At 44.3% G+C, this 25,009-nt stretch overlaps 3 protein-coding genes across 5 annotated transcripts; all 3 read right to left on the minus strand.

Annotated features, from left to right (window-relative positions):
* Positions 1–1,070: 1,070 nt before the first annotated feature.
* On the minus strand, positions 1,071–4,590 carry LOC102706456 (digalactosyldiacylglycerol synthase 2, chloroplastic-like). The gene is made up of 5 exons (XM_006649759.3): positions 4,489–4,590; positions 3,731–4,045; positions 2,996–3,262; positions 2,101–2,450; positions 1,071–1,947 (listed from the first exon to the last, which is right to left on the minus strand). Exons 2-5 carry the CDS (start codon positions 4,010–4,012, stop codon positions 1,455–1,457), a joined length of 1,392 nt encoding a protein of 463 aa, XP_006649822.1. The 5' UTR covers positions 4,013–4,045; positions 4,489–4,590; the 3' UTR covers positions 1,071–1,454.
* Positions 4,591–8,397: 3,807 nt separating this feature from the next.
* Positions 8,398–11,885, minus strand: LOC102706733 (probable mannose-1-phosphate guanylyltransferase 1). Of its 3 annotated transcripts, none has more exons than XM_015835652.1 (5): positions 11,800–11,885; positions 10,562–10,704; positions 9,761–9,823; positions 9,418–9,657; positions 8,398–9,323 (listed from the first exon to the last, which is right to left on the minus strand). In XM_015835652.1, exons 2-5 carry the CDS (start codon positions 10,670–10,672, stop codon positions 8,652–8,654), a joined length of 1,086 nt encoding a protein of 361 aa, XP_015691138.1. In that variant the 5' UTR covers positions 10,673–10,704; positions 11,800–11,885; the 3' UTR covers positions 8,398–8,651. The 3 variants fall into 3 exon arrangements, with proteins under 3 accessions (XP_015691138.1, XP_015691139.1, XP_006649823.1); XM_015835653.2 differs by lacking the exon at positions 11,800–11,885 and adding an exon at positions 11,308–11,489; XM_006649760.3 differs by lacking the exon at positions 11,800–11,885 and adding an exon at positions 11,074–11,489.
* A 10,868-nt stretch (positions 11,886–22,753) lies between these two features.
* LOC102707010 (probable protein phosphatase 2C 30) lies at positions 22,754–24,798 on the minus strand. Its single transcript, XM_006649761.1, has 4 exons — positions 24,302–24,798; positions 23,827–24,165; positions 23,623–23,728; positions 22,754–23,533 (listed from the first exon to the last, which is right to left on the minus strand). The coding sequence occupies exons 1-4, from the start codon at positions 24,647–24,649 to the stop codon at positions 23,112–23,114; spliced, it is 1,215 nt and encodes a 404-aa protein (XP_006649824.1). The 5' UTR covers positions 24,650–24,798; the 3' UTR covers positions 22,754–23,111.
* Positions 24,799–25,009: the final 211 nt, after the last annotated feature.

The following is a 25,009-nucleotide window of genomic DNA, read 5'->3' on the forward strand; positions in this document are numbered from 1 at the left end:
GCGACCTAAGAGCTAATGCTGAAAAAAGCTGAAAATTAAAATAAAATTTTGGCTTTAAGTGAAAAAATGGAGGGAGTATTATGTTTATATATGTTATAAAATTAGTACTGGTTACGTCGTTCCAATATTTTTTCCCTTTTGTGTGCACAGAAATTTGTCCAGAAACATTTAGTGATAAATAATTCGACATCTTGGTTTAAGTGAGAAAACCTGGTCTTCAAAGCGGCGAAATTCTAGGCTTGGATCTTGTGTCAGTTTGATTTCTATTGAAATCAGTTTGGCGTATTTTGGGTGTAGTTTTTTTTTTTTGAGAACGTATTTTTGGTGTAGTTGGTGCGGACCGGATCAAGACAGAAAAATGCCATGATGCGTCGAATAGGGGTCAATTGCTACCACAAGCAAGACGGCGCACACGTCACAGCTTAGCTGCTGTTGCTGCTACTCTCATATAGAAAACCCAAGTCCCAAAAGGCAAGTTATTTTCTATTCCCGATGTCCCCAAAAAACCTTTTTTTCAACTTCCCCTGTACGGACATATGAAAACTAGAAACATTAGATTCTGTCCTAAAAAAACCAATTCTTCGGTTTTCCGTGTCCAACGTTTGACCATCCATCTTATTTAAAAAATAGTCACACGTAAAGTACTATTCATGATTTATCATCTAATAAAAACAAAAATATCAATCATAAAAAAAATTTGAATAAGACGAAGATAAAAAATTGTAGGTAAAAAGTAAAAATTTGATTTATTTTGGGACGAAGGAAGTATGCATCTAGATTCATTAGCACATATACGAATTTAGACAAGACTAAAAAATCTTATAATATAGAATTGAAGGAATATTTACTTTTTTTCAAATCCCAATGTATATCTCCTTTTTTTAAAAAAAATCCAATACATTTATCTCCTATTTTACTAAACTTCAATGCAATAATCGTTTAAAAACAAAGTCTTTTGAGACAAACATAAATAGCTAAAATGAAGTTTTCTGGGAAGGAGGCAGGATCCGAATATAGTAAGGAATACGATCGTTTTTAATTGCAAGAGCAGCAGCAACATGCCAAAAAAATGGTTGTGAAACACCAGCCAAGATATCTTTGCAATGTTACCACATATGCCAAACTCGGGAAGCAACAGTAAGCTTTACATTACACAGGCTACACGAGAAAAGCCACACCACTGGTAATCCATTCAACTGCTGCAGATTTACAATTCCCAGATATGATGCATTACAGTAACTGATGTCTGGCGGACACTCCACAGTTGTTTAGGAAATTGCGACACCGGTGTACCACCATAGCAGAAAACAAGAAGCGTCCCCTCTATGTTCAGTCTGTGGTAATTTTCGAGCAGAAGACATTTGCGTCATGTAGTTAGTTCTCCCAGTCACCAACCGTGCTGTAGTTAGCTGGGATTCTATTGTCATGGACAACAGCTTGGGAAGAAATGACCGTCATTCCTGTAGTCTCCAGCCAAGTTCTTTTCGTTGCTGTTCATCGGGCTGCAAAGTATTCGGTATTGCACCAAAAACACAACGCGCCGTTTCAATACCAGAAATTGCATTATGAAAAAATGCTGATGCCTCCTCCATATTCTTCTTCAGTTCATCTGGAGATATATGCATGAAATACTGTGAAGAGGGAGAATGTTGCTTGACAGACATGATTGGTGCAATATCAGCAACCCTGACAAATCTCTCTGTCGCTGCCTCCCAGGAAAGCTCGTGTCTCAATTCTTCTGACAGTGGGATCGGCTCTTCAGCCAATGCTTTCATAGTTAATCTCACAAACTCTTTCTCAGTATTGTACATGTGGCAGTTAGGAAATCTTTTGAAGAATTCATTCGAAGGATGGTTTGCACATATCACAATTTTCCCCATGGCCAAAGCTTCTCCAGTTGTTGTGCATACGACATCTGTGGTGCTTGGGTTAATGAAAACCTTGTAGCTGAAAAAGACAAATCCAATTCAGTTAGATCATGAATAAATCAATAACATAAATCACTTCTGATAAAAGAATAGCTGAAAAATACAAACACCTAGCTGCTACACTGCTTCCGAATAATATTTGAATAATTATTTATATCTTCTAATAACTCACTCGTGAAATATGGAATCTCCATGGTCGCGACCAGGATAGACTCTAACATCCAGATTTAGTTTCTCGGCTGATGCTTTAACCTCATCAGCATCTTCTCCACTGCCATACAACTCCATCTTAAGACCGGATAATTCCTTCTGGTGGTTCTGAAGCAGCTGGAGCAGCTCTGTGTAACCTTTACTCCAGACCATCTTTCCAATATAATATGCACCCTTGAAGAATGCCTGTTCTCCTTTAGATATTTGCTGATGCTTCAGTTCACCGATTTCAGTAAATTTTGGATTTACTCCATGGACGTTACAAACCACAGACCTTGGGACTTCCTGAGTTGCCGCCGATAATCTTATAACCTACAAAAGGAATAAGAATGAAAGGTAAAAATGGAGCCTGTGATTACATACCAAATTATAGACAGAAAATGTCGTTAACTTGATATACCAGTACAGATCAGAATGTAATCTCATTATTTAAAGAAATATTGATACATTACAGAAGTTTTTCTTATGCCATTCTGCCTCATACTGTGCATAATATGTGGAACATCCTTAACTTGACAAAAATATTAAAAAAAAGTGGCACTATTTATCTGGTCACCATGCAAACATGGTTATTCCATACATGATGGAGGCATATGATAGTTGTCTATATATAGACTAATGATGTACAGCGGCTGGTACTGAACTACAGGAAGTTAGGCATGGTGATGTTCCTCCAAAGAACTAAGAATCATAGTTATGTTAATAACACATTTTCCCATCAACACTGAAGGTAATTACTAAGACAAGAAGTTTACAAGGTTATATAACATAAATTGGATGCCAATGGCTAAAAAACTACCTGAAAACCTAAAAAAATGCACACCTAGTAAAATGGAATACAAATTGCAGGTGCTAACCTTATGGCAGTAGATGTCAGTGACCCAGGAATTGATATGTTTTAAGAGAAATGCATGGATATATCCATTTTTCTCTCTCTTGACATATTCCAAATAATTGGTATGAACAACGCCTACAACTTTTCGGAATTTGCTTTTCCACCTTTGTCCATGATGGTACCATGTAAGATGCTCTGGCTCTTCAAGAACTGCAATGTCTGCTTTATCATCAGATACAGTCTGGGTAATGTCCCCAACAGGTAGAATGCTTCTTTTCTCCTTTGAGAACTGTATGTGGAGCAAATATGTCAAACAACCTCATTATGGCATTAACCACATAGACACACCAGCTCAACTGATAGTTTTATACTTATTTTCTGTTCACTTCACTAATATAGATATTTCCAGTGACTTGTACTGAAGGTAATAGATGAGCTTTTTTTTCTAAAGAAAAAAGTGAACTGCCTTCCACAGTTTATTGGATCTGCTTCTTAACAAGAAGCAGAACACACACTCCTGCTCTATTTTAGTTTCAACACTAACAAGAGTTAACAGTAATTCGTGTACAACTGATTAGCCAAGCAATTTAAGCTCCACTACATGCTAGTACATTTTTGTGAGCCGTGGGAAAATCAGAAAAATCAGAGGCATGATATCGAGAAAGCAATAAACACACCATGTCATGCACTTTTACATTACATTTAGATCATGATAACATGATATAGAACTATGATTTCGCAATTTGGTTTACTTTACCTTTCCAGGATAGAATTTTATGTCGAACTTTGGCAGCAGCCCAATTCTCTCCTCAAGCCACCGTCGCACATAGCCTTCTTGCTCCCCAGGCACATTGAATTTCATCTTGTTAGGATAAACCAGCACCTGGTCCCCCTTCGAAAGCCATGGAACCACCAGTGTGACCTCCCAGTCCCCGGCCTTCGCGAGGTAAGCCGCCCGGAAGAGCGGGTTGACGGCAGTCCCGGTCATCCATGGCAGGCTCGCCGTGGTGAATATGGCGATATGCTGCTTCCTCGCCATCGGCACCGAGACCACCCCGACCGCACACAGCTACTGCAATGTCCAACAAGCACCACCCACCAGCTTCTTAAATCACATCGCCAAGGCGTATAATAACAAGGGAGTGGAAGAACAGTGCCGGCATCCCGGAAAGTTGCGCCGTCATTTTCCCCCCTCACCCCGTCCCACGCGCATGGAGAATAGAATCATTGGGGATAAAAAAAGAGAGAGAGAGAGAATTCGGGGGAGCATCTGATTCGACGCCCACTAACATGCAGCCGTGATTCACAAACGCATCGGGGAGGGGGGGGGGGGGGGCGACACAGATGAGATCCAGCATGACCGCGGCATCGATCTCATCGCAACCCAAGCCAATAGCGATTCAAAATCCTAGCCGCCCTGCTCACGAACCCACTCGCGATTCCGGACAGCGCGCTGGTACAGGAACCGAGGAAGAGGAGGAGGAGGAGGAGGAGGGGAGGGGAGGAGCTGGTTACCTGTGCGATCGGTGCGGCCGCGGGCGTGGGAGGGAGGGAGGCGGAGAGGAGAGGGGAGGGAAGAATGGTAGCCTGGTGGCTGGTGCCGTAGTGCGGATGGCGTTTCACGCTCGGCCGTTGGGTGGAGGGGTGCCGCCCGTCACCGCTCGCGGTCTCCCCAACGGAACGGCACCGGGGCCCGCAGGAATCAGTGCCACGCGGGCCCAGATTCCCCTGGCGGTTGGGCCTGGGCCAGATAGAGACGTGAATCTTTCGCGAATTTTGTTATTTATATATTTTTATTAAAAATATTAAAAATAGATTTTTGTTTGAAAGAAAATACAAAACTAAACCACCAACTCCCAGTGAATGATGTATATAAAACCTAGTGCTAGTCCTGACTTTTCGGAGCTAAGTTGTGAAACTAAATATAGACCCTTATCATACTATATAATAATAATAATTAATATATATGTGGATTATTATCATAAAACTTTAAATTACATTCAGAAATAATATTTATATAGAAAACATGGTACATGTAATTAAAAAATTTAGAGGAGGGTTCATATGATTTTGGGGCCTAAAACGGGTACACTGCTTGTAGGGTCAACCCTATATAAAATGTCCACTAGCTAGACGATATAATCGACGTGGCAAACGTCTGTTAGAGGCAGTTGGACAGATGGCTAATGGTGCTGGTCATATTTATAGGTGACCCCTTAACACCCATTTTATGAGCGGTTTAAACCGATAAGAGGTCACCTGCAAAATGTTCTCACTGATGAGTGGACGAGAGGAGGTGTAATTTTGTAGTCGGCGCCTTGAGAAGGAGTAAAACACTCACTAGTAGGATGTTAAGGGCTCCATCTGCAAAATCGGCACCCCCTATCTCTTAAGCGAGCAGAGACGTTGAGGTCTAATTAACATTTTTTAAAACAAAAAACTATTTTTATTTATAATAATAAATATATAAATAAAAATCCAATCTTTCACCCCTCCATCAATTCAATATTTTTTACTTATACAATGTTACGTTAAAAATAGCAAAAATATATTTTTTAGAAAAAAATAAACTAGACCTCCAACGCTAGTTAATGGAGGATATATATAAAACGCGCATTGGCTACGCGATATATCAGACATAGCAAACGCCCGTTGGTACTAGTCGTATCGTATAGACGGCTAATGGTGCTTGCCACATTTGCAGATGATCTCCTTATGCTCACCTACTGGGCGATTTAACCGGGGTAGGGGGCCTTGCAAATTGTCCCCCTTGTGAGCGTGCTATAGACATGGACAATTTTATAGCCGACCTTTAAAAATTGATAAAATGTCTATTAGGACGTCATGGAACGCCTGCAAAATCGACGACCTCTCCTCCCTGAAGTGCTAATAACTTGCCAGCTGCCATGGTTATTAATTGGTTTTTGTTACGTCGGAGATATCTCTTACTAGCTAGGCGTTTGTGGTCTAGTTTTATAATTTTTTCAAACAAAAATCTATTTTCGTTAACAAAATATATAAATAAGAAAATTTCTCAAATTCGGTCTACTGTGTCTTGGGCTCCCCGAGACCGAGAGTTCCTTAAAATTCGAGCAAATTTCAAAGCAGTAATTTGAAAAGGATGGAACTATGCATTGTTTTTCTATAATACCATGTTGTATTTGCAGAAAACAAATTATTTTGATGAGATACTACTATTTAGGTTTTCGAAGTCTGCACCTAATTTTGTCTTTGAACTAATGGTGTGTTGTCCCTCATTGTGTGTTTCAGTGTTAAGAAAATGAGGGACCAGTGCAATGTCTCACTCAAACTCCTATACTCCTCCCTCTGTCCTAAAAAATTCAATTCTCCGGTTTCTGTGTCCAACGTTTGACCATCCGTCTTATTTAAATTTTTTAAAAAAAATTAGAAAAAAATTAGTCACACATAAAGTACTATTTATGATTTATCATCTAATAAAAACAAAAACATTAATTACAAAATTTTTTTAATAAAACGAAGAGTTAAAAATTATATGTAAAAAGTAAAAAATTGGTTTATTTTGTGATGGAGGAAGTAAGCGCATCAATGCAAGCTGTCAGCACCTTCAAAGTGAGAGACATGAGACAACATGTACGAATTATAATTTTTCTTTTCCTCGCAGTGTGGTGGAATGTCACAATCTCAAAGCGTACCTTCTGAACTCTAGCCGACGAGATGCTTCCTAAATCCTACTCCTGCAGCCCTATTACTTCGTCTTTTAAAATATAAGTACTTCTATGTTTAGCATAGACTAATACGGTATCAGAACACTTCTCATTAGTCATTTCAGTGGTTAATATTTTATTTTTAAATTGATTAAATTCATTTTCTAGCATCTAATTGGTTTTGAAATCATTACAATGATTAAAATCATAAAAATCAATGTAGAAATACTTATATTATGCTACAAAATTTGAACCATATAAATACATATATTATAAAATAGAGAGAGTACTACATAGTACTTTTTTCTCTTTATATTTGTCACACAAAAACTTTATCTTTAGAGCAATCGAGTTCAAGAAAATAAAACATAATACAGGTTTATGGTTTTGTATAATATGCGTAAAATTATGAGCAATTTTATAATCCTTGAGAAGATACCCGCAGGTACTATTTTTTCTATGTAAATTTTGATATCTCTCGGTACAGAGATACCAAATTTTACATTAGAAGTTTAGTAACTTTGTTACCTATTCAAGAATAATAAAATTGTTCTTAAAATTATATGTATATAAAATGCCTTTTTGGAACGGGGCAGTAGAATCCTTATACCAGTACTACTCAAAGTTTGGAGTAAAGTAGTTTTGACTTAACTCGCAATAAAAATAGTAGTTTTGGATAAAGCAGAGCAACCGAGATGGCACTATGGCCGAGCTCTTTTTAGAGCAAGACCAGTAGTATAGCTAGTTATTCTCTTGGCCCCAAAATAAGATTATCTGTATTTTTTCTAATATTAGATTTTGTGAAAATATAGGATAAGGAATTGGATTAGATACATAGAATAATAATTACATCGGAATTTGGTAAAAATATGGTGTATTCTTATAGCTTTGTTGAAGTCATATTATAACGGGCTATAAATATCTAACATGTTTATATTCTCTCTCTTTCTTCTCATCTTCACCTAAATACAAACCTGTTTTTACACTATCATATTTTACCTTACGGACGGTCAAGATCCTGCAGCATTGTAATTGGTTAGGGAATTATGCAAGTGGAGAAAACCCGTTTTCTGTCTGATGCTCAACTTGGGGATCTAGGTGTCCTATGAGCTTGAGGAGTTGAGGGATAATCACTTGGGCTCTGGCCTCTGGCAAGTGGCTACGGAAGTACAGCTTTGAAACTGAAGTACGCTGTTGCCGGAAGCTGATGAAAGAAAGTCTCCGGCGAAAGGCATGTGCTTGAGAGGAAGGACATCGTCCTTCTGTTAACTGTGATGCAGAATTGTGATGGAGTGAATTAATTATCCAGCACAGTGTTAGTGGTATGTACGGTCCATCTCACTTCTCACACTGCCCACCATCATCTGTTTCCTTGCCATCATCGAGATCTTGGATCATAAGCAATGCGTGACTGTCCTTTTCTTTTCAAGAAACAAGAAGCTGCTGCATCAGTGCCACCAAGATGAAATCGTGACAAAGTGTATGGACCCCACGACAAGACTTCTTAACAACCTGTATACTGTGAAGTCGTCATGGAAGGACACGTTGGTCGATGAAGGTCATAGCTACTACTACAGTACAATTAACTGGCTTGTTTCGAGATTGACAAAACTGATGCTGTAATACTGAATCTGAAAAAGGATACCACCAGAGCAAGAAGGGCTTCCACGATGAAAATATCAACCATCACTAATGAAACAATAGCACACAAATGTGCATGTGCTTTATGATACCATAATCAGACAAAAAGGTTTTTTTTTCCTGTCTTGCTTTCATTCATCTGACTCCTATCTACAAACAAGGAGAGAAACTTCAGAGTCACTTAACCACATTTAACCATATAGCCTGATGAAACATATACTAACTTGGCATAACATATTACACTTTCAGTTTCAGAGTTCAGGAACAAATCAAACAACAAACATATCAAGCACATAGGACCCAATTTCTCATCATCACGTAACAAAAGACGCAGATTAATCCTCGCCTAAGTCACATGACAATCTCGGGCTTGAGGATGCTGGACTTGATCTCCTTGTGCGGGAGCACCACGCCGCCGTTGCTGTAGACCTCGTCGCAGACGTGCACGTCCTCGCCGAGGATGGTCATGTTCTCGACGCGCGCCCACATGCCAACGGTGGAGTGCCACCCGATGATGCTGCTGGAGATGCACGCGTGCTTCTTGACGCGGGCGCCGCGCATCACCGTGCACCGGGACAGCCTCACCCCGGCCTCCACCACGCACCCGGGGCCGACGGCGACGTCCGGCCCGATCAGGCAGCCCTCGCCGATGACGGCGGTCTCGTGGACAAGCACGTTGCCCAGGACGTGCGCGCCCGACGCGAGCTTGGCGGGCGCCTTCTTCCTCAGGGAGTCGAGGTACAGCCTCAGGCCGGTGATGTAGTCTCTCGGCTGCCCGATGTCCATCCAGAACCCCGGTAGGACCATGGCGAACAGGCCGTTGTCGGCGGCGATGCGCGGGAACACCTCCTTCTCGATGGACGTGGGCTTCAGCTCGATGCGGTCCAGCACCGACGGGTTGAGCAGGTATATGCCGGCGTTGATCTTGTTGCCGACGAACACCTTGGGCTTCTCCACGAAGCGCTCCACCTTGCCGGTCTCCTCCTCCATGACCACCACGCCGTACTTGGAAGGCTCGTCGACCTGCATCAAGCAGGAAAATTTCTCAGTCGTAAACGGGGTATGAATGGACCGACACTTTCTCCATGGATGCAAGACTGTTCGGTGTCTCGGATACCTTAGTGACCATGATCGTGGCCTCGCCGCCATGGGACTTGTGGAACTGGATGAGCTCGGCGAACGGGTATTCGCTGATCACGTCGCTGTTGAGGACGAAGAAAGGGTCGCCGGAGCCGTCCGCGAGCTTTTCGCGTGCCAGGGCCAGTGGGCCGGCGGTTCCCAGTGGCTCTGTCTCCTGCGAGCAGGTGATCTTGATACCAAGCTTGCTCTCAAAATCCTTGAGAAAGTTAAGCATGACCTGTGATTTGGCAAACCAAAACAGTGTGCACCAGTAAGATCTCGGCAACCGACAGAAGCACGATGTTCTACCGCGCCCCATGTGCCATAACATGTCCGTTTACCTCAGGCTGATAATTGATGGCCAGAACAACTTCTGTAACTCCAACTTCTTTCAGAGCTTCGATCTGGTGAACAGGGCATTGCAGAATCAGTCCAAAGATTCATCGAGAAACCATGTCTCAATACAACCAAAAGGAAGTCATTTTTTTTTTCTGAAAGGAGCAACTATTAGGAAGTTTGGATCAGATCCTTGCTCGGGACGGAAAAAAAAAGGTCGAATATTCCGTTTAATTCAAATCACCAAATCCATCCCTGATTCTTTAATTTAAAAACATCATCTTTTCGCTTCTTCTTATAATTATAAGCTAAAATTGAATTTTAATCTTAAATTTAAAGTTGATTTAGGGTTTTTTCACTATAGTTTATTTTTCAGTCATTTCTTTTACATTGATAAAAACACATATATAAAAATTTTATTCACAAATTATTTTTTATTTGCAAATATATCATTTGATTTTTCTTTTTCCTTTTTGAAAAAGCCAACAGATGAGGGCCTAATTCTCTGCTGTCGATTTTTGAAAAATTATGACTAGAATGAACAAAACCAGTGATGCATGCACTAGATGCTACTGTTGTGAGGAATCAACTCACATGGATCCATCCATCATAAGAGACATGACTGTATGAGTGTGACGCCAATAACATCAACTGTCTACATCTTACCCCCAAGTCAGTCAGCCAATGGAACAAACTGACACTTTCCATCTTGCTTTACCATTTTCCCAAATGAATTTCCCTATATTTATGCCTGAAGAACTGAAGGGCTGTATTTTTCGACATAAAAAGCAATTTTTTGTGCTTACCTGATGCAGGATCATGGGCTTGTTGCCGAAATCGACGAGTGGCTTTGGCACGCTGAGAGTCAGCGGCCGTAGGCGAGTGCCGAAGCCTCCCACGAGAATGAGCGCCTTCATGGTCGCAGCCCTGCTAACTCAGCTCCCTCGCCCTGTGAAAACGCAGCAAGCTGAGTAAGAAGGATGAGACGATCTGATCTGATCTGATCTGATCCAGAACTTTCTTAATGCAAGTGGTCACGGAGACTACAGTCGGGAGTCGCGGGACATGCCCCTGAACTCCCACGCCTCCGCCCTGTACGCACGAGCCGACGCCATGTGTGATCTGTGATGTGTCCCAGGACAGCATCCATCCGTGCAAGCCCACAGGTCGATGCCATGGCATCTGCGCCTCTGCAGAAGCGGCAGAATTCTGCACGGGCAGGGCAGGTACTAGCAAGAACGCAATACGCGTCCGAATGCAGTAGAAAAATCAAACTAAAAGCACTAATTTTGACGGCATTGGGATAAGGATCGGCGACCTGATCGGCTGATCTCTCGCAACCCGGGCGGAAAGAGGGGAAACAGAAGAGGGAATGATGATCTCTTTATCGGGTAGGTGACGAGGAAGACGGCAGATTGCAGGTGGTCAGATCAGGAGGGATATGGCGGCCGCCCCCTCACCAACCTATCCATCCACCAAACCTATCCGAAGTGGTGATGAACGCGTCCTTGTCCGCTTGTATTGAACCGCTGCCTCCCACCGAAAAACCAACCTGGTAGCCAACAATAGATCTCGACTCGAGACGACTCCTCTCTATCTCCTCGTATGATTTTTGTGGGGTTCTTTCTCCATGGTTACAGGCTGGATCCATGATGATGATGAGGAGGAGGAGAGACAATCAGACAAGGCGGGGCCGCCGGCCATCGATCACCCACGCCCCCACCCTCGGACCGGCACACGCGAGAAAAACGAAACAGGGAGAGAAGGGGAGCGAAATTAAAGGACAAATGAATGAACGGTGGTGCTACCCCATTGCAGATCTGGGCCGGCCTTCTTGCGCTCTGCTAAGCTCTTGCCTGTGGGCGCTAGCCCAAAAAACCGCCTGCGCGGCGGCGGCAAAGAACTCATCTTTCCTGATCTCTACCGACAGAATTGTCAATCCCATCCCAATGCCAACTCAATATAAACTCCAAACCAGGGCATGAACTAGAGAGATTCATAGCAAGTAACCAACAGAGCAGAGATTCGGGTGTGGTGTACGCACCTTGGTGCCGAGGCGGAGGCAGCCGGGAAAGTCGCGCCGAGCAGAGGAGAGAACGGCGTGGCGGGAATTCAGAAAGAGCAAGTCAGAGGGGGGGGGGGGGGGGGGGGGGGGGAGAAGAAGAAGATGACGAGGAAGAAGAAAGCGTCGGCTGCGTCGCAGAGCGGCTGCCAGCGACGCCGCGCTCTTTATACTACTGCTTTGCCTTCACTCCGCCTCCTATGGCCTCCCTCTCTCCTCCAGCGGATGCATGAAGTTGACGTGTTTAACACAAGTTTCGACACTAATCAATCCCTGCAACCTCCCGTTTCATCTGTTCCATCTTCCCTTTATCTCTTCTTTATATCCTCTCTCTTTTTTTTTGATATTTTTTTAGAACTGCTCTTTGCTGTCCGGGTTAATCACACACTATTTGTTTACCAGTAAGAGCAAGGCTAATAATATAACCAACAAGCTGGCTATATAAGACTTCTTATAGTTAATTCTTAGTCCATTCATATAATAGTTAGCTCTTCATCATTAATACAAGACCCACATGTCACTCTTATAGTGTTTCTTGGTTCTTGTGTCTGAGCTGGCTATAAGCTTATAGCCTGCTTACACTCTCTCTCATCCACTCTCTCCTCCACATAAGTATTTAGTCAACTTATAGCCTGCTATTATACATGCTCTAACTAAACTACAGGTGACCCACCAGCTCCTGTACAGCAAGTGGATGATATGCGGGACACCGGGAATTAGGAGGTGTCGGTCACCCCTCATCGACTGTATTTCCTTTCGTATCGTGTGATATTTCAATATACATAAATTTATTCCTAGATTATTATATGTGTTAAAATATATTATTGTACGAAACGGACATAAAATGGAGGTAATATTATTTTAGCCCTGTGCTTCACTGCTTCTGAGAAGGTAAAGAGTTGGATTGGATTAGTGAGGCCACTGGTGAAGGCGACGGTTAACGATACTAGTAGACGGTAGTTAGGCGCGTTTATGTGCGGATGGCACGGTGGAAGAAGCCTCCGACGATGGCGAGACGACCGGGGCGAGGAGGGCGACTTGACGTGGCTTGGCCGTTTTTCTCCTCCGCGCCCGCGCGTGGTTTCGACGTGTTTTTGGTGGGCGGGGCTTGGCTCCATGGCCAGTGGGCCAGCGCCACATTTCTCGGTGGCACGCCAACCCCGTCAAGGCGACACATTACCTGGCACATGGGTTTCTCTCCTCCTTTCTTTTGTTCCGAGAGCCTGGTTGAGTTGCGAAAAACTTTTGGTAAAAAGTCACGTGAAATATTTAATCTGATGTCGAAAAAAAATTTTGGACACGAATAAAAAACAAATTTCACAGCTCGCCTGAAAACCGTGAGATGAATCTTTTGAGCATAATTAATCCGTCATTAGCACATATTGGTTACTGCAGCATTAATGACTAATCATGTACTAATTAGACTTAAAAGATTCATCTCATGATTTCCCTTTAACTGTGTAATTAGTTTTTATTTTTATTTATATTTAATGTTCCATTTAAATATCTAAAGATTCTTTGAAAAAAATTAGGGAACTAGACGGGGCCTGAAGCAAATTTAGGTGTTTTATATTTTCGGTAGGTACTACAAGGGCATGAACTGGGTCATTCACCTTCATTGAATAGCCAGGCCAACACCAGGAAGATCTTAGAACTTGCCACAATTTCCTAGGTCAACGGACGGGTATCGTCCCATTGTAAAAGAAGCACGATCTTTTCTTCATGTACTACATGTTTGACCCGACTAGCTCCACCGCTTTGATGCATTCTTCAACTTGTACAATTGGAAGCAATCTTGCACAGAGCTCACCAACTTCTAGCGCTACAGAAAAACAGTAAACCTGCTTGATTGCACAGTTGTACATCTGATCACTTCTTTTGAAATGAACCGTCCATCTGCCTTTGAGTGGGAGAACAGCATGATTTGCCACTGAATCACACAAGCGCACCCTCCTTTAAGTTGTCGTACACAATAAAATCATGCCGCAGCAGAATTATGACCCTAACGAGATTTAAAAGAGAGTAATGCAGTATCTCGAGCTACCTGCATAATATTCCATTGTTACAGCTCCGTTTAGTTCGCGAAAACAAATTTTAGACCTCACGTCGAACGTTGACCGAATATTAGAAGGGGTTTTTAGACACAAATGAAAAAATAAATTTCATAGCACGCATGGAAACTGCGAGACGAATCTGTTCAACCTAATTAATCTGTCGTTAGCATATGTTGATTACTATGACACTTATGGCTAATTATGGACTAATTAGGGTTAAAAGATTTGTCTAACTATTTCTCGCCTAACTGTGTAATTAGTTTTTTATCTATGTTTAATGCTTTATTTAGATGTCTAAAGATTTAATACGATGTTTTTGAAAAAAATTGACAACTAAACGAGGCCTGTACTAGTTACTCTAGGCATGCACGGCACTACAGCAATAGTCAGGTTGTCAGGGTTCTCAGTATCGCGATAATCACGATTAGTCGTATCATCAGTGCACGATAAATATTGCAAGAATTTAAAATTTAAAAAAAATAGAAGAAAAATCTAGAAAACATGGAGATATATCACGATAATTGTGACGTATATCACGATAATCATGATATATAGCGGATGTATATAGCGATCGTAACATGTCGTGTGTTTTCGATGACTCCATGTTTATCGATATCGCAAAAACCTCCATGACTACCGTTTTCACCTAAAGCGCCATGATAATCGCTATAAACCACATGATTATCACGCCTTACCACGCGGTATTCCCTTCAAAACCATGATAATTTTATAAAAAAATTAAAATTTAAAATCATGTGATTTTTATATGATTATTATCGACAATCATATACCACAGAGCAGCGGTTTCGGCCCCTCCACGGTAAACGGAACCCCGACCGGTACTTCAAAAACGAAAGAATGCATCATTTGTTAGCATTAGCTGTCATAAATGTGACAAAGACCTGAAAGAGTAACTGGATCTAGCATAATAAGCGAAAGGAAAATGTTGTGCGTATGAATTTTAGTGTATGATTATCGCTCAAACACGAACAATGAACGCCGTTAATGGAGCCGAACAGCGGTCCTGACGGTAATGTAACCGAACAACGGCGTCGCCGTGGCTACTGCGTTTGTTCGATAAATTCATCGTAAAGCAACATGTGCCGCTGCGAAAATAGAAGAACGCAACATCCATTAGCATAATCATGCCTAATGCCTTAGCTTTGATTTCGACCTGGATTTTTATTTAAGCGCTGGTTCAAGAATCAAGGTTTCCCTGCTAGCAGTAGGGAAGATTTAACTCCGTTTTATATTATAAAATATTTTAATCATCTATAAATTTATATAGATACTAATAAATCCATATACATATTAATTGATTCATCGATAAATGTATATCAAGACATTTTGTAATATAGTTAGAAGTACATAAATAATATAACACAAAAGGTTAATCTCATGTTCCTAAAACCACATCTGTGCAAGTTCATAGTCAGAGTGTCACATGGTCTGATTAGATAATACTAATACCGACCTGATTCAGACGAGGTGCAGCAGACAGTGCTGCTTGAGCGGTATTACTAATCGATTTGGATTTGGCTAGGTCCTTCGATTTGGATTTGGCTAGATCCTACGTTTAGGAATTTTATCAAAGTCTTTTTAATTAATATTTTTTATCACTGAACATATAAAGTAATATTTTCATTGTCTAAATCTTTTGACCATGTTACCTCGTCTGATATATCAAGATAATACTATCATAATGTGTAGTTGGTGTGGCAGCTGCTTGAGCGGTATTACTAATCAAAGACACTTTGGCTAGGTCCTTCGAGCCGGCTTTTGTTTGGATTTGGCTAGGTCCTACGTTTAGGAATTTTATCAAAGTCTTTTTAATTAATAATTTTTATTACTAAACCTATAAGATAAATATTTTTACCATCTAAATCTTTTAACCACGTCACCTCACCTGGCTAGCAAGATAACACTACCACAATGTGTAGTTGGTGTGGCAGCGCTTCCTGCCATACCAGTGGTGATGGTGTGGCAACCTTGTCGCGCTAATCAGCTTAGCGTGATAACCCTTTATGTCATGTCAGGAGAGGGGCAGGTGTGGCAAAAGAAAAATCAGATGCTGAAAGTATTTATCTCGGGTTTAGTAATAAAATTATTTATTATAAATTTTTATAAATGAAAAAGTCTGTGTTTATGTGCAGTTTAAAGTTAGTACATTCTCTATCCGCGGATATAAACATATCTGCATTTCAAAAAAAATTATACAGGCATTTTTGGAGTACTATTTTTTTCAACCCAATCATCTCCTATGATTCATGTATTTATTGTGCTGTTGCTTTCATTGGATGTAGCCTTAATATTTGTTAAAACTCATAGAAATGTTGATGGAAAGAGGGAGAGTACCTCATTATATAGTTCATACTTATATTATGAAATGGAGATAGAAGTATACTGCTTCCTGTGATGATGGTTAAGTGTATAACTTTCGTGTTTCATCACAGAACATTCATGATGAGCATCCTTAATTTGTCATTGACAGTGCTCTCAAGTCTCCATCATCTTGGCCGGTTTTCATTCGGGGGAAGTTCAGCACTCAGCTTGTACAGTAGCTAGGTGAAACACTGAAGTATTCTTAATTTGTCGGTTAGGCTGTCGTTGCTACTGCTGGCACCATAAGAGTATATGCAATGTAATGACCTGTCAATCTGTTCATATGTATATTTCGGTTGTTGTTGAATACCGTTTGTATATTGTAGTATTCGACATTATTTATCTGATCCATGCAACTTGCGAGTTGTGAGCTGTGACTCGTGACATTAATTCTTTTATCTATCTTTCGTGATGGGAGAGGGTGAGAAGCAAAATTAGCTGGCTGATATGATGGTATACACTCGATAAAACAATGTGCCTTGTGGATGCAAACATTTCGTTTACGTATATCTTCAGTCGATAGGTCGCTCCATTTTTTCTTAGTTCGTTGGTTCAGTACTTATCAGGAGAAACATGCATGGCTGTTATCCCCCCCCCCCCTCAGAGCACAATTCAAACTTGCAACCTCAACACACAGTCACACACTTTACATTCCCGTACTATCTTCCATGCCCCTAAAATTATTGAAGGCACAAACAATAGAATCGATACGTGATGATGAGGTTGTGGGTGTATAATTCCATCCACCAGAATTCAAATTATTAACCACATGAATATTACACATGCGATTAAGTTAGGGCAGTCCTAATGGTTGGTATCTTGATACGGTTTCCAAGAGAGAAAGAGGGCAGTTCAAGTGAAATAGAAACCACCCTTCCCAATCCCTAGTGTCTACAACAGTTTCTATACCATAAATAACTTAAATGCAACAAAAGAATAAATAGATCAACTGTGGCAAGCAGCTATGCGGGCGTGAGAGCTACGGAAGAGACGGTGACACATAGGATCCAGGAGGAAAATGATAGAAACTACTCGAGTACTCGCAGTGCTATTTTCCTAGTTTCCTCACTTCTTGAACTCGTTAAAGACATTATATCATATTCTCTCCATATTAAATCTATTGCCACCTAAACAATTTGCTTACCTGTCACCCTAATTAAGATGGATGGAAACTACAATTAATCATTGGGATTGCCCTTATCAATCGCATTCCTTTGTCATTGGGGAACGAGTTGACCGTCGCTGCCCTTGTTGGTCCTGTATGCCACCACCACAACCAAGGGCAAGCTATTGACTCGATGAACCCACGTCAGCCCACCATCCCCAAGATTGCTGCGAGGAAGGATGGGTGCCATGGTGACGATTGAGTGGCGGCAGCGGCTCTGAGCTCTATGACTAACGGCTGTTGCCACCACTTCCTCCTCATCGTCCTCTGTGTTGGTGCCTGACAAACAACCAATGACCACCTTTGCCTTCGCTAGCTAACCGTCACCTCGTTGAGCCTCATACACATATGTTTTGATTTTTTTTTTGGTTAGACACTGAATATCAGAATAGAGATGGAGAGGCTGGGATAAAGAAATTAAATCCACCTTGATGCATTCTATCGTGTCCCATCTCAACAAGAAAAAACATATAATAGCTAAAAGAGGAGTTTGTTTCAATGATCGGTATAATCATAACTCTCTAACTAAATAAGAGATACACCTTAAGCCCCACCAATATTATATAAAGAGATGAACAGAGAAGGAGGGACGTTCAATTCTTCCGTACCTAGCCAGGCTAGCCTAAAACCCTAATTGCCCAATCATCAAAAGCACTGGAAGGGAATCGCGAAGTGGTCCCACAAGAGGAAAAAAAAGAAAAGATAGAGAAGAAGAAAAGAAGAGTGAAAAGAACATAGCAAGAAGATCAATTTAACTCCAATGGCTTCTCAACCAGGTCAGTAGATTAATTTAATTATGTATTAGCAGAGGTGTAGGCTAAGATCAAAAATTAAATTGGATCAGATAACCCAACACCCTAGTGAATGAGTTCCAACACGGCCTCCCCATGTCCTTTTCCACCATCGGTAGTCGAATCAATAGCGAATCAAGCCGCCAACCCCGTCGCCCATTGCTACACTAGGGACAAATCATGGTCATTGTTGTCAATTTGGTAGTGGGCTGACCCCACCGCTGATCGAGGAGAGAGAGATGAGAAATGGGAGAGGTCGAGGAGATGGTGCTACCTCCCGTGGGTTCGCAGCCCACTCGTCGCTGGATCGACACCATGTGCTAGCTCTACCATCTCTTCCTTCACTCTGGTCACTCTCGTTGTTCTAGTGGACCCTACTCCGTTGCCACTTCGCAGGAGCAAGGGACCTCTCCCTCTTGCCTAGGTCATACTAGACCTGTACTGACACTTTATTTGAATGAAATGTGGGTCACGTTGATATTTTATATTTTCTTTAAAAGAAAATCTATAGGACGGGCTCTTGTCCTGACGGGGGTCTTTACTCTATATTGGACGCTGGCGTCGCTCCTCTACTGCTCCGCATGCCGGCACTGATCTCAGCTGCACTACTTCGCTAACAACGCCGATCTCCACGCCATGCCCTTCGTGTTGTCTCACTGCATCATATGATGCCAAATGATACCAACTAATTTATCCTATTCAGCCTGGATTTTGGTGTCACCTAAATACCATATGGGATGATTACAAGGTCAACACAACTCCGCATGTGCGCCACGTATGATAAAAACCCAACCCACCGCTCAAACGATCCAGGAACTTGATTTCTCCTGGTTTTGATGGCTGGGGACGCAATATATATATATATATCCCCTTTTTTGACCGAAGATTGTAAAGTGTATATTTTTCTAATTTTGGAGTCCGCAGTAAACAATTGAACCCGTATTTGACCAATCACGGACGAGAACTGAGAATGAAATCATACTTGTTCTTTCTCTGTGTTCCACTGTTTAACGCCCCAAAAATTTTACTCCCTCCATGCGACCATGCATATTATAAATTAGTCAATTTTCTGCTAAGTTAACCTTTTTTCTACTTTGACCGAATTTATAAAGAATATATCAATATCTACATTGACAAATAAATGCACATATTTTATGGTGGATTTAATAGAGCTAATTTAGGAGTAGGGGTACCATAAATGCTGGTGCACTATCAAAACTAGAATGTTAGAAGGAAACTAAAAATGAACGGTAGAAGCCAACGATCAATCAGAATAAGCCAAGAAGCAACGTTTATATATCTTCCCTTTCGGAAGCTATAGACAAAACCAAGAATCTCAAAAGAACAGGGCGAAGGAAAAACAAATACCACACACAAAACCACGTTTTCGGGAGCTCGAAAGTGGAAAGACGATCCTGGCAAACCGCTATACATGAGGCACCTCGTTCTTGCACCATGAGGTGCTCGATCTGCCGGTTGCCGTCTCCATTAATCACGATCGGGCGGACGGGCGGTGGTGTCGAGGGGACAATGTGCCCTTGCCGATCGCCGATTCTGCCGGCCGCCAACGCGGCGACTGTACCGTGACTACTGCCCCGCCGGGAAACGGCGCAACGACGACGGTGGCGGTGGTGGCAGGCCGAGAGTAGGTTCCGGAGTCGCAGGTGGCGAGCCTCTTGTACGAGGTGGTGGCCGCCGCCGCCGCTGGATCGTCGTTCAGGAACGGGTTGCCGACGGCGCGGTGGCCCTCCTCCCTCCTGTGCACGATCGCCCGGTACACGAACGGCAGGAGCCCTTCCATTACTCCGTTGATCGGTTTCAGATCAGGCTCACCGCTCACCCGTGCACACGTCTCGTACGTGGGCGGAAGAGCGGCATTTATATCGCCTCGCGGTTGCGGATTAGGAAGCGGCGCCGACGCCGACGCGCCGTGGAACACAACTTGCACGATGATGCTGCAAGTTGGTACAGTTCATAGAAGTGGCAACCCATTATCCCAGCTGGTTTTTAAGGTTCCAGATCGACGCAAAGCACTGTGCCAGTGATGACAGCTTTGCAAAAGGGCTTGCTGAAAATAGTAGAGTACTCGATTTTATCATTTTATCCAGCTGCAAGAGCTTAGTTACTTGAATGTTCTGGTGAAAGAAATCGAACTATTCCAGCTTATGCTCTGACATTCAGTCCGGACCCGTTCAGGTCAAACGGAAACGAGTGCCGCGCCACTCGTAGTGCCCGCCATGTCGCTGCTCCACACCGTGTGCAGTATAAAACTAGTATATATCAATGTTCCAAGTCGTTAGGCACAAGACCGTGTGTCGTAGGAAGACCTGTTTTCCGCTGCGCGCGTCAAGAGAAAACTACCAAGTTATTTTTTGGAGAGAGCGCACGGGACTCCTTAGCATATGATTAATTAAATATTAATTATTATAAACTTAAAAACTAAATTAATCTGATTTACTCTTTTATAAATTTTTTAGCAAACTATTAACCATTTAATAGTTTGAAAAACGTGCAAGCGAAAATTAAGATAAGCATTAGTAGCGGGAGGCTTTTGCGAACGCGCCCTAAATCTGACACAGTCCATGACCGGCCCAACAATCCGTGACGTATGGAGTGTGGATGGGTCTCTAACGATGAGGCCCTTGTCAGAGAGAGCAACTATTTCGGCCCATTTGCACGATTGACGACGGAGACATGCCCTGTCATGGTCAAGCTCCAGCAAATGCGAGCAATGCTATAGCGATATATACCCCAGTTGGATTCGCAGGACCGCCCAATTATGTCACGAGATCCCAACGTGAATGACTCGCCACTCACCAAGTCGCTATCCCAATGCGAAGGCTTATCACCATTTTTTTGCCTTCGTTGAGGTCGAACCGATTCTGCTGTTCACCCAAAGTTATCCCTTTTCCCCAAAATAGGGGCGACTTTTTTTTTGGCTTGAAATGATGCAGTATTCCTCTCCTCTTCAAGGGCCTATCCTTTTCCGTTTTAATGTGTTGTGCTCATCGCTGTCGAACCAACGAGTGGAACAGAGATCAGCATGCAGAGCTGGGGTGCGAGTGACTTTTGGACGTGCTGCACCTTGTGCGAAAGCTCTCCGTTTGGCATCTCCCGTTCTGCGGCCTGGATGGGTTGCCGCTGCACCGCAGATAACGCTAGCTAATTAGCTCGTTTTCTTGTTCTCTTTATTCTTCTCAACTTCTGAACGCATGTGCAATGACAGGGCAAGCGGACAGGGTTCCCAGACTTGCAGAGTAAGGTAGGCGGTTGTGTGCTTATTATTGTGCCTGATATTGGAGAGTCACGCAAGCACTCGTGTTTCACGGAGAAAGAATTGTAGAGCCCACGCGGCGAAGCAAAGTGGCGCGAAGAACGTACTAGGGTGCGTCTTTAGGCTTCTGACGGGCTCACTGGTGAATTATCTGCCGTTTGTGATCTGAATTTTTTTTAGCTCAAAATGAAGGATGGAGGCTTAGTGCTTTGGAGATGCTTGGGACGGTACATTAACATGTTCCTGTTTCCAAATTGGGGATGCTTTGGAGCTCTCCTCGTATAGACCATGGTGGGTTGGGCACCCGTGCTCTTTTTACTTTGACTATATTCATTAACTATTTCCATATGATCTCCACCACGGAAAGGCATTAGGAGGAGCCAAAAGGCAAAAAAGGCTCCGGGCTAATCCAGCGGGCAGGAGCCATGTACACTACGCGACCTGTGTTACACACGACGACGACACAGCTACCTTCCACTATAGCCACGAAAAGTACGGCATCGGCATCGTCAGAAAGAGAAGAATAAGGAGGAGGAGGAGAAAAGAAAAAGAAAGAGAGGAAGAAAAATAACCGAAAAGTCCCCAGCCGGGACTCCCCCCGATTACGTGGCGAGAGATGATAAATGCCGTCCCGATCAAAACAATGCACAATCCGGAGAGAGAATCTTCGATGCGATCGTAGCCATATCGGCCAAACGGAGGACCACGCGACAGATGGCATTCGGCTTCCTGAAAACGTGATTTCAATTTCACCCATCTTTTTCTTTTTCGTTCTTTATTTCCTCTCCTGTTTCGTCCCGCTCGTCAAGTCGTCGAAGCACGTCTGCGTGCCTCGTGTCCACTGTTAGTTTGGCTGCTAATTTTATGCTCGCGTGTTTGTTGACTCGCACCACTGCACGGTTCACCCACCAGCCAGGACTTTTCAGCGACCACGAAAGCCGCATCATCATCATCATCAAATCGGGGAAAAGGACACCAACAACACTTTGATAATGATGCGTTTCGAGTTTAGCGTGCGAAAAGCACACGTATTGTATGTGTTCATCAGGCTATGTGTTCAGCTCTACCAGAAAACTGAATTAAAAATCGGAGCTTTTCGGAAACGGCAGGAAGAGGGACATCCTGAATTGTTATTAATTGACTAATTGCGACGGCGCAACCGATTCGGATGCCGAACACGTCTATACGTTTGCACAATCACCAGGATGGGGAGATAGTTTAGCTATAAACGAATGAACAAAGCAGTGTGTCCCAATCTAGTCAGAGCAAAGGTAGGAATTTGTTTATATTTTCACGGGCAAAATGGACACTTGATTCATTATACTACAATTTCTCTGACGCTTGAGGAAGTCTCTCTTCAAGGATCGGAAACACTTAAACCTTCTTGTTGCCTGACAAAAAGGGGCAGGCTGATCTGTCTGACGAGATCACAAACGCCCAGAGGAAGTGAACGAAATAATGCTATAATAATCTGCAATTATATGGTTTAAGGATGCCACATTCTGTTTGATCAGATCGTTCAGAACGCGTTCCGTTTGATCACGGGTTCGTCCAGGTGAATTCGAGTTAGAGACGGGAAGGAGACCGAGATGAGGCGGTCTAGGTTTGATCTTTAATGTATCCACTTGTCACAATTTCCGGCGGCGCCTGAGATTGACGACGACGATGCTGACGTTGTCCGCGGTCTGCCGCGCCAGCGCCAGCTTGGTCAGCAGGACGGCCGCCTCGGTGCACGCCTTGTCCTCCTCGGCGGCGCTCTCATCGTCGCTTTCTGAGCCGGCGGCAGCGGAAGGAGCGCCGTCGTTGGGTGCCTCGTCGCCGCTGCTGCTGCTCTGCCTCGGGCTCAGGCTGGACGTCGGACTCGACCGGTTCCTCCCGCGCCGCCCGCTGCTCCGCAGGCAGGCGCGCACGACGTTGCAGGCCACCTCATCGGTCACCACGTCCCACAGGCCGTCGCTGGCCAGGATGAGGAACTCGTCCTCGCTGTCCTTCCTCTCCATCACCCTCACCTCCGGGTCGCATATCACGTACGGCTTCAGGTAGCTATCGCCTGCCATGGCGCATCAATGGAAGAATCAGCACATGGCTGTTGTTCACTGTGTTACAGAGATGATTTTCGGGAGGAGGCAGATAGCTCACCAATGGCTCGTGACATGGCGAGCATGCCAAAGACGCGGGCACCGTCCCAGAAGATGACGCGCCCTCCCGCCGCGTGGATCCGTTCGAGCTCGTCGGGCCGGTCCGGCTGAATCGATCAAAACAGACTACCGTTTAGAATAACGCGATTAAAGTAAGAGGAGCATGATTTTTTTTTGTTCGACGTGTGTACACACATCCCCATACCTTATGGTCACGTGAGAGCGGGATGGCGGTGCCACCGCGGCAGAGGACGGCGCGTGAGTCGCCGCAGTTGGCGACGACAATGTGGCGAGGGCCCAGCACGGCGACGACGGCCGTGGAGCCCACGTGGTCGCACTTGGGCAGCTGCATCTCGCACCGGCAGGTGGGCACCGGTCCGGCGCTCCCCCTTGATGAGGCCACGGCCTCCGCGTCCATCCGCGCGAAGCTCCTCTCCATGACGCCCCTCCACCGCGCCTCATCGTCCAACCCCGCGGACCCAGCGGCGGCGCCGGCCTCGTCGACTACGATCTCGTGCATCCGCTGCCCGCACGACGTCGCCACCTACATGCACATGCAACCATTCCATAAGCACTACTCCCCGAGTCACAAGCGCGGCACATGCGCGCGTTAGATCCACTGGTACTATCAAAAATGTATTCGATTATACGACTCGAGCAAAGAGCAGGCACCCACGTACATGAGAGCAGCCGTGGCCATCGAACACCCCGAAGAAGTGGTGGCCGGGGAGGAAGCCCGGATGGGCGGAGACGGAGTCCTCCATGTCCCTCCGGCGTCCGCACACCGACGTAAAGCCGTACCTGGCGCGCTCAACCTCCCTGTCCTCCTCGTCCGTCGAGGCCTCCCCCCCGCCGCCGTCCAGCCTCCGCCTCTTCCGGGAGGTCTCCTCCTCTGCCCCACGATCGGCGACAACCCTGAGCCGCCGGATCTCCATCCGCCGCCGCCTCGCCGCTCGGCTCCCGGTGTCACACTCCGGGCCCTTCCCCTCCGAGGACCCCGCCACAACCTTGCAGCAAATCTCCGCCATGAACTAGCAAACCACCGAAGAAAGATCCCTTGCAACAGAGGGAGAAAGGGCCTGAGCTTCTCTTCTCAGCTCAGCTCCGCTCCGCAAGCAAGAAAATGTTTTCTCTCCTCTGGTCTGGCGCAAGACGAAGCGGTGAGAGCGATTGAGAAGAGGTGGTGGCAAGTAGCGGCCGGCGATATAAAAGTGCGTGGGGGAGGGGAAGTTGGGGTTACGTGCCACGCGGCAGGTGCGGGCCACACGTACAGTTGTGTGATCGCGCCGGGGCCGTTGGATGCGGCACCACGTGACGCTCGCCCGTGGCCGGTACGTGCCTCCGGGACGCGTGTCGAGGCGGGGGCGCGTCCACCAGGCGGTCGCGAG

The sequence above is a fragment of the Oryza brachyantha genome, chromosome 3, assembly GCF_000231095.2.
Source record: "Oryza brachyantha chromosome 3, ObraRS2, whole genome shotgun sequence".
Classification (NCBI taxonomy): Eukaryota; Viridiplantae; Streptophyta; class Magnoliopsida; order Poales; family Poaceae; genus Oryza; species Oryza brachyantha.